Source organism: Salmo trutta, chromosome 38, assembly GCF_901001165.1.
Source record: "Salmo trutta chromosome 38, fSalTru1.1, whole genome shotgun sequence".
Lineage (NCBI taxonomy): Eukaryota > Metazoa > Chordata > Actinopteri > Salmoniformes > Salmonidae > Salmo > Salmo trutta.
The window spans coordinates 30,046,527-30,057,991 of NC_042994.1; the positions used below are offsets into that span (position 1 = coordinate 30,046,527).

Consider the following 11,465-nt stretch of genomic DNA (forward strand, 5'->3'; position numbering starts at 1 on the left):
AGGTCTGGGAGGAAATCGCCACAAGGAGTTGCTAGAGAACGATGAGCCAAGGAATGATAAGTTATCAAACCCGTTCACAGGGTTGGTTAACTCTAGAGACTCCATTGGTGTCTACAGAGTTCGATAGATCAGCATTTGGTTTACGTGTGCCTTGCGTGTCAAATGATCTACAATGCACTTTAAAATTGGAGGAATTGGTGGCCCTAAGGCCCTAAGGCCTTTCAGACGCCTCCCTCTACTAGGGGACCTTGTTACTAAAGAATGAGTCTGTTTTTGTATGATTGTGTTTTGCTTTTCGTGTATTGTTGTGTATAACACCTTGTATATTGTGTTTATGAATGTGTAGTTGAATGTCTTTATTGTATATTAATGTGTATTGTGGTGCTATACAGGCCTCATCTGGAAAAGAGACCTTGGTCTCAGCATTGACACTCATAGTAGTAAAAGAAGATAGCCCTAAATGGTGCTGCCCATGACCATGTTGTCACAGAAGATGCCATTGCAAGAATAGGTGTGAATTTCCATACCTACAGAGTTGCTTATGTATCCTCACTTCACCTTTATTTCACATCACGCTCCTCTCCCTCAACTTCTCTTTCTCCTCCCTCCTCCTCCTCCTCTTGGACAATCACATTGAAAGCACAGACAGGCTTCCCTCCAATGGATAATCTCTCATGACTTTTTAGACTTCTTAGCTGAGTGAATCCCTCTCCACACCGAGTGCAGTGGTAAGGCTTCTCTCCACTGTGTGATCTCTGGTGATTTTTTAGGTCTCCAGCAAAGCGAAAATTATTTCCGCACAGTGAGCAGTGGTAAGGTTTCTCCCCTGTATGAATTCTCTGATGATCTCTAAGGCTTCCTGAATGATTGAAGCTCTTCCCACATGTGGTGCAGTGATAAGGCTTCTCTCCACTATGTACTCTTTCATGTCTTTTAAGGTTTACTTTCTCACTGAAACTCCTCCCACATTGGGAGCAGAGGAAAGGTTTCTCTCCAGTGTGTACTCTTTGATGATTCTTAAGATTACTTGAGGAACTGAAACTCTTTCCACATTGAGGACAGGGGTAACGACCACGATCAGGCAGTCTTGACCTATCTGGGTCAACTACACCACTATTGTCCTCTTCAACTTCTCTCATTTCATTCTCATCAATTTTCTTCTCATCCTCCTCCTCTTTGACAATCACATTGAAAGTACAGTCACCATCCTCCTCTTTGACAATCAAATTGAAAGTAGAGGGAGGCGTCTCTCCTATATGTATTTTCTGGTGGCTTTTAAGACTTTTAAGTTGAGGGAATCCCTCCCCACACCGAGAGCAGTGGTAAGGCTTCTCTCCACAGTGTGATCTCTGATGATTCTTTAAGTTTCCAGCAAAACAAAAACTATTTCCGCACAGAGAGCAACGGTAAGGCTTCTCCCCTGTATGTATTCTCTGATGTTTCTTAAGGTTTCCTGGCTGACTAAAACTCTTCTGACAAAGAGAGCAGTGATAAGGCTTCTCCCCTGTATGTACTCTTTGATGTTCCTTAAGACTTCCAGAACGATTGAAGCTTTTCCCACACTGGGTGCAGTGGTAAGGCTTCTCCCCACTATGCACCTTCTCATGTCTCGTGAGGTTGAATTTTTCACGGAAACTCTTCCCACATGTGGCACAGTGAAATGGTTTCTCTCGAGTGTGTACTCTTTGATGATTCTTTAGATTACCTGAGGAACGGAAACTCTTCCCACACTGATGGCAGGGGAAACGACCACGACCAGGTAGTCTTGATGTATCTGGGTCAACTACACCACTAGTTTCCTGCTCTTCCTTAACTTCTCTCTTTACCTTCTCATCAATTTCCTTTTCATCCTCCTCCTCTTTGACAATCACATTGAAAGTACTGGCAGGCTTCTCTCCACTGTGCGATCTCTGATGAGTCTTCAGGTCTCCTGCTCGACTGAAACGCTTCCCACAAAGAGAGCAGTGGTGAGGCTTCTCTCCACTGTGCGATCTCTGATGAGTCTTCAGGTCTCCTGCTCGACTGAAACACTTCCCACAAAGAGAGCAGTGGTGAGGCTTCTCTCCAGTGTGTACTCTTTGATGATTCTTTAGATTACCTGAGGAACTGAAACTCTTTCCACATTGAGGACAGGGGTAACGACCACGAAGTCTTGATGTATCTGGGTCAACTACACTAGTTTCCTTCTCTTCCTCAACTTCTCTCTTTTCCTTCTCATCCTCCTCTTTGACAATCACATTGAGAGTACAGTCACCCTCCTCCTCTTTGACAATCACATTGAAAGTACTGGCAGGTTTCTCTCCACTGTGGGATCTCTGATGAGTCTTCAGGTCTCCTGCTCGACTGAAACACTTTCCACATTGAGGACAGGGGTAACTCCCACAACCAGGTAGTCTTGATGCTGTGGAACTGGGCTTGTTGACTGAGTCTGGGTTGGGGCGCTCTTCTGTAAGAATATGAACAGATATAGAGTAAGAAACAGAGGAACAAAGTATTTTAGCTTAATGCAAGAATCAACATTAATTAGGATTAACAGTGTATTGAAAGAAATATTTTGCAAGGGGCTTGTTGCATTGCACATAGATAATGCTTCCATTGTCAAATTACAATGCATTGCGCAATGGTCGGTAGCCATTTTTTGGGGGCACTTGCCTTCCCTCTTACACATACAGAAGCCCGAGGGTTATACTACAAAGCAGAATCAATGAGTAAGCCAGCTAACTTGCCTAAATATTCTGAATTAACATTTTATTCAACAACCAAAAACATATGTTTATATTTCTTAATGAACCAGAAAATCAATAGTTATTTTGGGTTGTTCAACTCTCTGAACCAAAGAGGATCTTAGCCTGAATTTACCTGAGTCAGAGTCCCTGTCCTCTCTCTCTTCCTCCTCATTGATTTCTCTCTCCTCGCCCTCCTCCTTGACAATCACATTGAGTTCCACTGTTTGATTGGAGTCACCCAGCTTCACTGACAGCAACTCTGGACCCCGCTGGGAGCTTCTCTGGGCTGGAACACCACAACCAGAACCTGGTTCAGACATGGTAGGCCTGGTAGATCTAAAAAAGAGGAGACCGACTTAGATTATGGTATAGCTCCAGAAAAGACAACAAAAATGTATCTAAGCTAGCTAACCACACAATCCGTAGGAACCCCTTTCCCCCTAAAAAAATATAAGATAGACACCAACAGCCAGTCAGATTAGGCTACAAGTAAAAAAAATAAAATAAAAAATAAAATAAAAACTCTGGCTGTTGAGCACAAGCATATTCAATTGATATTCATATTACTAATATCAAATTACCACCCCATCCTCAGTAGCCTATTCAAACAGGCAACACAAGCACTTTGTGTTAGAATTAGGGGCAATTCCAAGGTAAGAGTGATGCTGAGACAGAGTTGTCACTTTAAAAATGTATGAAAAACCAACGAATGCAAAGTTAAACAAACCATACAGCTCTATGCATGCCACTATGGCCTATTCATTGCCTTACCTCCCTTATCCTACCTCATTTGCACACACTGTATATAGACTTTTTCTATTGTATTATTGACTGTTTGTTTGTTTATTCCATGTGTAACTGTGTTGTTGTTTGTGTTGCACTGCTTTGCTTTATCTTGGCCAGGTCGTAGTTGTACAGTCGTAGCCAAAAGTTTTGACAATGACACAAATATTAATTTTCACAAAGTCTGCTGCCTCAGTTTATATGATGGCAATTTGCATATACTCCAGAATGTTATGAAGAGTGATCAGATGAATTGCAATTAATTGCCATGCAAATGAACTGAATCCCCCAAAAACATTTCCACTGCATTTCAGCCCTGCCACAAAAGGACCAGCTGACATGTCAGTGATTCTCTTGTTAACACAGGTGTGAGTGTTGACGAGGACAAGGCTGGAGATCACTCTGTCATGCTGATTGAGTTCGAATAACAGACTGGAAGCTTCAAAAGGAGGGTGGTGCTTGGAATCATTGTTCTTCCTCTGTCAACCATGGTTACCCGCAAGGAAACACGTGCCATCATCATTGCTTTGCACAAAAAGGACTTCACAGGCAAGGATATTGCTGCCAGTAAGATTGCACCTAAATCAACCATTTATCGGATCATCAAGAACTTCAAGGAGAGCGGTTCTATTGTTGTGAAGAAGGCCTCAGGGAGCCCAAGAAAGTCCATCAAGCACCAGGATCGTCTCCTAAAGTTGATTCAGCTGCAGGATCGGGGCACCACCAGTACAGAGCTTGCTCAGGAATGGCAGCAGGCAGGTGTGCGTGCATCTGCACGCACAGTGAGGTGAAGACTTTGAGGATGGCCTGGTGTCAAGAAGGGCAGCAAAAAAGCCACTTATCTCCAGGAAAAACATCAGGGACAGACTGATATTCTGCAAAGGGTACAGGGATTGGACTGCTGAGGACTGGGGTAAAGTCATTTTCTCTGATGAATCCCCTTTCCGATTGTTTGGGGCATCTGGAAAAAAGCTTGTCCGGAGAAGACAAGGTGAGCGCTACCATCAGTCCTGTGTCATGCCAACAGTAAAGCATCCTGACACCATGTGTTGGGTTGCTTCTCAGCCAAGGGAGTGGGCTCACTCACAATTTTGCCTAAGAACACAGCCAAGAATAAAGAATGGTACCAACACATCCTCCGAGAGAAACTTCTCCCAACCATCCAGGAACAGTTTGGTGACGAACAATGCCTTTTCCAGCATGATGGAGCACCTTGCCATAAGGCAAAAGTGATAACTAAGTGGCTTGGGGGACAAAACATTGATATTTTGGGTCCACGGCCAGGAAACTCCCCAGACCTTAATCCCACTGAGAACTTGTGGTCAATCCTCAAGAGGCGGGTGGACAAACAAAAACCCACAAATAAAAGCCTTTGACACTTATGAAATGCTTGTAATTATACTTCAGTATTCCATAGTAACATCTGACAAAAATATCTAAAGACACTGAAGCAGCAAACTTTGTGGAAATTAATATTTGTGTCATTCTCAAAACTTTTGGCCAAGACTGTAAATGAGAACTTGTTCTCAACTGGCCTACCTGATTAAATAAAGGTTAAATAAATAACAAATAAAAGAAATCCACAAGGACTATTTCCAGTGAACATTCTACAACGTTTAATAACAATGACAGCACAAACCGTTAAACTGTCATTAAACTTTATATCTGCACTGTTCTTCAAGTAAATGTGTTTTTGTATCATTTTCAACATCAGCAAGACAAAAAGGCGCTGACAGTGTACTACAGGAAGTGGTGTGGCTGAGCACGCCCCCATTCACATCGACGGGTCTGTAGTGGAGCGGGTCGAGAGCTTGAAGTTCCTCGGTGTTCCACATCACTAAGGAACTATCATGGTCCAAACACACCGACCGCAAGGCACTTCAGAGGGTAGTGTGTATGGCCCCAGTAGATCACTGGGGCCGAGCTCCCTCGAATCCAGGACCTCTATGCCAGGCGGCGTCAGAGGAAGGCCCTAAAAATGGTCAAAGACCTCATCTACCCAAGTAATCTCTGGTACTACACGGCCAGCGGTACCAAGTTTGGCACCAAAAGGCTCTGGAACAGCTCCTATCCCCAAGGCATTAGACAGCTCCTATCCCCAAGGCATTAGACAGCTGAACAGCTCCTATCCCCAAGGCATTAGACAGCTGAACAGCTTCTACCCCCAAGCCATTAGACAGCTGAACAGCTTCTACCCCCAAGGCATTAGACAGCTGAACAGTTCATCAAATGGCAACCTGGGCTATTTGCATTGACCCCCTTTTTTGTTGCACTGACTCTTGCACCCTCACACATACTACACAAAACACTTTCACACTCTGTACATACAGTACCAGTCAAAAGTTTGGACACACCTACTCATTCAAGGGTTTTTCTTTATTTTTAAAATGTTTCTACATTGTGGAATGATAGTGAAGACATCAAAACTATGAAATAACTCATGGAATCATGTAGTAACGAAAAATGTATTTTATATTTGAGATTCTTCAAAGTAGCCCCCCTTTGCCTTGATGACAGCTTTGCACACTATTGGCATTCTCTCAACCAGCTTCAGGATGTAGTCACCTGGAATGCATTTTAATTAACAGGTGTGCCTTGTTAAAAGTTAATTTGAGGAATTTCTTTCCTTCTTAATGCATTTGAGCCAATCAGTTGTGTTGTGACAAGGTGGGGGGGTATACTGAAGATGGTCTTTTACCAAATAGGGCTAAGTCCATATTATGGCAAGAACAGCTCAAATAAGCAAAGACAAACGACAGTCATGAAGGTCAGTCAATGCGGAAAATTTCAAGAACAAGTTTCTTCAAGTGCAGTCGCAAAACCATCAGGCGCTATGATGAAACTGTCTCTCATGAGGACCGCCACAGGAAAGGAAGACCCAGAGTTACCTCTGCTGCAGAGGATAAGTTCATTAGAGTTAACTGCACCTCTGATTGCAGCCCAAATAAATGTTTCACCGAGTTCAAGTAACATCAACATCAACTTTTCAGAGGAGACTGCGTGAATCAGGCCTTCATGGTCGAATTGTTGCCAAGAAACCACTGAAGGACACCAATAAGAAGAGACTTGCTTGGGCCAAGAAACACGAGCAATGGACATTAGACCGGTGGAAATCTGTCCTTTGGTCTGATGAGTCCAAATTTTTGGTTCCAACCGCCGTGTCTTTGACACGCAGAGTAGGTGAACGGATGATCTCCGAATGTGTGGTTCCCACCATGATGCATGGAGGAGGTGGTGTGATGGTGCTTTGCTGGTGACACTGTTGGTGATTAATTTAGAATTCAACGCACATTTAACCAGCATGGTTACCACAGCATTCTGCAGCGATACGCCATCCCATCTGGTTGGTGCTTAGTGGGACTATCATTTATTTTTCAACAGGACAATGACCCAAAACACACCTCCAGACTGTGTAAGCGCTATTTGACTAAGGAGAGTGATGGAGTGCTGCATCAGATGACCTGGCTTCCACAATCACCCGACCTCAACTGAGATAGTTTGGGATGAGTTGGACTGCAGAGTGAAGGAAAAGCAGCCAACAAGTGCTCAGCATGTGTGGGAACTCCTTCAAAACCATTGGAAAAGCATTCATTTAACGCTTTTTGGGTTACTACATGATTCCATGTGTTATTTTTATAGTTTTGATGTCTTCACTATTAAAATAGTAAAAATAAAGAAAATCCCTTGAATGAGTAGGTCTGTCCAAACTTTTGACTGGTACTGTATGCTGCTGTTACTCTTTATTATCTATCCTGATTGCCTAGTCACTTTTACCCCTAAATACATGCATATATTACCTCAATATTAATCTGATTATAGCAAATTATCCAATAGTAATGTAAACACCTTACTCTGCTTATCTTAAGTCGGTGTACGGTCAAAATCAAAGCAAGCATCAACGCCGATTAAAACAAGGTTTTCTGAGCAACCTTTTAAACTATAGGACATGTAGCACCTTAAATCGGAATTCCAGCAGATTGTATTTGATCTGCACATGTGCTGGCACCAGCAAAGCGAGCCTCCCTCTTTAGCGCAAGTGAAGCGAGTTCGAAACAACTGAATGTATGTGTCTTAAAACATTTTGTTTGTGAAAACTACTTCTATGTCTGAACTCTGAATCAAATATGCTTAAAAAATAAGGTCGCTGTGGTAGAACATTTATTTTGAGTTGTAATCTTCTGCATTTATCAGAGCGCCATCGGGTAGCCGGATTTCAGATGGAAACAGGATTATTATTAGAGAAATCGTTCTTCTTGCAAAGCACGTTTTAATCAAACTATTATATTAATCTGACTATCCACAATAATATTATTGTGTCCATGTAACCTCACACAGAGACTTGGTAACGCCACTCCATGTATTTTATTGTTTTACTATTCTCATTTTCCTTTTTAACTCTGCATTGTTGGGAAAGGGCTCGTCAGTCAGCATTTCACTGTAAAGTCTACACCTGTGACAACTGAATTCATTCAACTGAAATGTGTCTTCCGCATTTAACCCAACCCCTCTGAATCAGAGGGGGGGGGGGGGCTGCCATAATCGACATCCACGTCTTCGGCGCCCGGTAGAACAGTGGGTTAATTGCCTTGCTCAGGGGCAGAACGACAGATTTTTACCTTGTCAGCTCGGGGATTCGATCCAGCAACTTGGGCTCGTAAGTAAGCATTTCACTGTAAAAGTCTACACCGGTGACAAAACATCTGATTTGATATAAAATTGTCAACGGAAGAAAATAGTAAAAAAATATATATATATATATAATTCTAAATAAAATCAGTGACTCAAGCGTTAACCTGTCTTTAATGACTTTCAGTTCTCTTCACGAAACTTCTTTATTCCATGAAGAGAATAATGTTGTTTTCTTTAGAGTCACTGTGAAACAATCATTAGTCCCCTTCTCTCGTATCCGTTATCAAACTAATGATCTTCAGCTGGAACAAGTTAGTAATCTGCTTCCATAGTCAGAGCTAGCGATATATTGCAGCTCATGAATTTCCAGAATAGCTGTATTTGCATTAGCTATGCTATCTGCTACTCCGGCTACTTCTTATCGTTGCCAAGAAATTGCAGAGCGCCAAATTCAAACTACATAAATATCAATATTCAAGAAAATATAAGTGTAATACATCAAAATAAAGCGTAACTTCTTGTTAATCCAGCCGCAGTGTCAGATTTCAAAAAGGCTTTATGGCAAAAGCATACCACGCGATTATCTGAGGACAGCGCCCCGCATACAAACACGTGAAAATCATTTTCAACCAGGCAGGCTGCGACACAAGTCAGACATAATGATATAATAAATGCCTTACCTTTGAAGATCTTCTGTTGGCACTCCAAAATGTCCCAAAAACATCACAAATGGTTATTTTGTTCGATAATGTCCTTCTTTATATCCCCAAAATGTAAATTTATTTGGCGCGTTTGATTCAGAAATACACCGGTTCCAACTCTCCAACATAACTACAAAGTATCTAATAAGTTACCTGTAAACTTGGTCCAAACATTTCAAACAAGGTTCCTAATCCAACCTAAGGTATCCTAAAACGTAAATAATCGATAAAATTTAAACGGGATAAACTGTTTCCAATACCGGATAAAAACAATGTGAAGCGTGTTCCAGTTCACGCGCACCAAAAGACTAAAGCCCTTCAGAGTGACACCTACAAAGAACAGCCCTACTTCTTCATTTCATTTCTCAACATTAACAATTTCTATAGACTGTTGACATCTAGTGGAAGCCATAGGAACTGCAAACAGGTTCCTATTAAATAGGGATTCCCATAGAAACCCATGGAAAACACAGTGACCTCAATTTTATTTCCCTGGATGGTTTGTCCTCGGGGTTTAGCCTGCCAAATCAGTTCTGTTATACTCACAGACATTATTTTAACAGTTTTAGAAACTTCAGAGTGTTTTCTATCCAAATCTACCAACTATATACATATCCTAGCTTCTGGGCCTGAGTAACAGGCCGTTTACTTTGTGCATGCTTTTCATCCGGACGTGAAAATACTGCCCCCTATCCCTAAGAAGCTGATTGGCCACTCTAAGGGCCGCAAAATGAGCAGCGACGCTCCTGGGGGTGTAAACTCAGTGGACTTGGAAACTAGAAGTGCTCCTGGGTAGAATGGACCTTTTACTGCAGCACAAAGTACAGAAGATAAGAGTACACACACAAACAACACTATTGAACATTTAGCATTGAAAAAAATAAACAAATAAATCACATAATATCTTATAGAAATACTTGTTATCAAACAAAGAATAATTACAAGGATAAAATACATGGATAATTCTGCACATTTTTGCACTAATTATTAATTTACAAAGTATACACAGAGAGGAAGTGGAAGAGAGAGGCCCAGCTAGGGTGCACATCTGTATCCATCCAGCAGGTGGTGTTTTATTTCAATTGTTTAGCCAAGTAACGGGTTTTTGTATGGAAGTCAATGAGAGTGAGTCGAATTTGGTCAACAAAAAAAGTATTATTTGCGACAAGGTTTATTTGATCGAATAGAAGTTTTGTAATGTTTAAGTCGTTACGAGTGTACTGATATAAGTAGGACACTATACTGGAGTTGTCCCGAGATGGCTATGCATATTCATAGCTAGTAGCATACAATCTCTCCAATGAATACAGGCGGTTGATGTCAACAACCCTCATCGAATACTTTTAAAAAGGATTACAATAATGAGATGTATCCACAAATTCAAAGAAAGGATAGGCGGGAGCTAGACAGCCCACCTTGCAGCTTTGTGGACAACCACTCCCATTATCAGGGCAGAGAGACGTGCATCTTGTCAGTTCATCCATAATGTTTGGTATACATAACGGGACTCTTATTCTGGAGGATTCCAAAAGATCCATGATCCAGAAGTACTTCGTTATTCTTGTCTGCTTCACAGCTGTATCATTATGATGAAAAAACGAATTTTGCTTATTATGTCGACATTAATTCTAAATTTGCTTGAAAATATTATGGAAAAAGGGTTATGCCTTGATTACACCAACAGCGTTATTGCGAAAAATGGTACACAGCATCATCTGGAAATGTGTGGAACAAAAGTTGGAACATTCAGCGTCTACTTGACAAAAATGGTAGCAGATGTTCAATAAATTCAACATAATCACCAAACAGAACGCACTGCCTCTGCAAATCAATGCTACAAGGCAAACGCCGGACCCGTTGGAAAGGAATATACTTTTATTTATATTTTTATTCAACCTTTAACTAAGCAAGCCAGTTGAGAAATTCTTATTTACCTTAACGATGCTTGGGCGGCAGCGTAGCCTAGTGGTTACAGCGTTGGACTAGTAACCGAAAGGTTGCTGACAAGGTAAAAAAAATCTGTCGTTCTGCCCCTGAACAAGGCAGTTAACCCACCGTTCCTAGGCCATCATTGAAAATAAGAATTTGTTCTTAACCGACTTGCCTAGTTAAATTAATAGAAAAAGTTGTCCATTTGTGCGCCGCCCTGTGGGACTCCCGTTCACGGCCGGTTGTAATACAGCCTGGAATCTACCCAGGGTCTGTAGTGACGCCTTTAGCACTGAGATGCAGTGCCTTAGACCGCGCCACTCGGGAGTACCAAAACGCAATAATACTATCGGTATGATGGAGGCATTAGCTGTACGCATAAACCTGTAGCCGGGTAGCTTAGCTAATTTGGCTAGCTACCTAGATAGCTAAACCAAATATTTTGTAACAAACGGCTAGCTAATTCCTCGGTACAGTCATTTTACTCACAATGCGACGACAGCTGGCTAACTATGAAATAAAGTCACTTCAATCGTGACCCTGAAATAAAGTTAGCATGTTAGCTAGCTAGCTACACACACGGGTCGAACGGGAGATGTGTAGCTGGCTAACGGCTAGCTAGCTGGGATAACAACAAAGCCAGGCCGCGGAAACCACTTTCATCATTGAATATGTTGGTTTACAGACCGTGCTACAA

At 41.8% G+C, this 11,465-nt stretch overlaps 1 protein-coding gene across 1 annotated transcript; it reads right to left on the reverse strand.

Annotated features, from left to right (window-relative positions):
• Positions 1–297: 297 nt before the first annotated feature.
• LOC115177640 (zinc finger protein 345-like) lies at positions 298–11,465 on the reverse strand. Its single transcript, XM_029738576.1, has 3 exons — positions 11,456–11,465; positions 2,860–3,062; positions 298–2,446 (listed from the first exon to the last, which is right to left on the reverse strand). The coding sequence occupies exons 2-3, from the start codon at positions 3,044–3,046 to the stop codon at positions 561–563; spliced, it is 2,073 nt and encodes a 690-aa protein (XP_029594436.1). The 5' UTR covers positions 3,047–3,062; positions 11,456–11,465; the 3' UTR covers positions 298–560.

Coding starts and splice junctions, on each gene's coding strand:
- LOC115177640 (XM_029738576.1), bottom strand. CDS start 3,046: ATGTCTGAACCAGGTTCTGGTTGTGGTGTTCCAGCCCAGAGAAGCTCC. Junction 2,447..2,859: donor GGACAGGGACTCTGACTCAG/GTAAATTCAGGC, acceptor ATATTCTTACAG/AAGAGCGCCCCAACCCAGAC.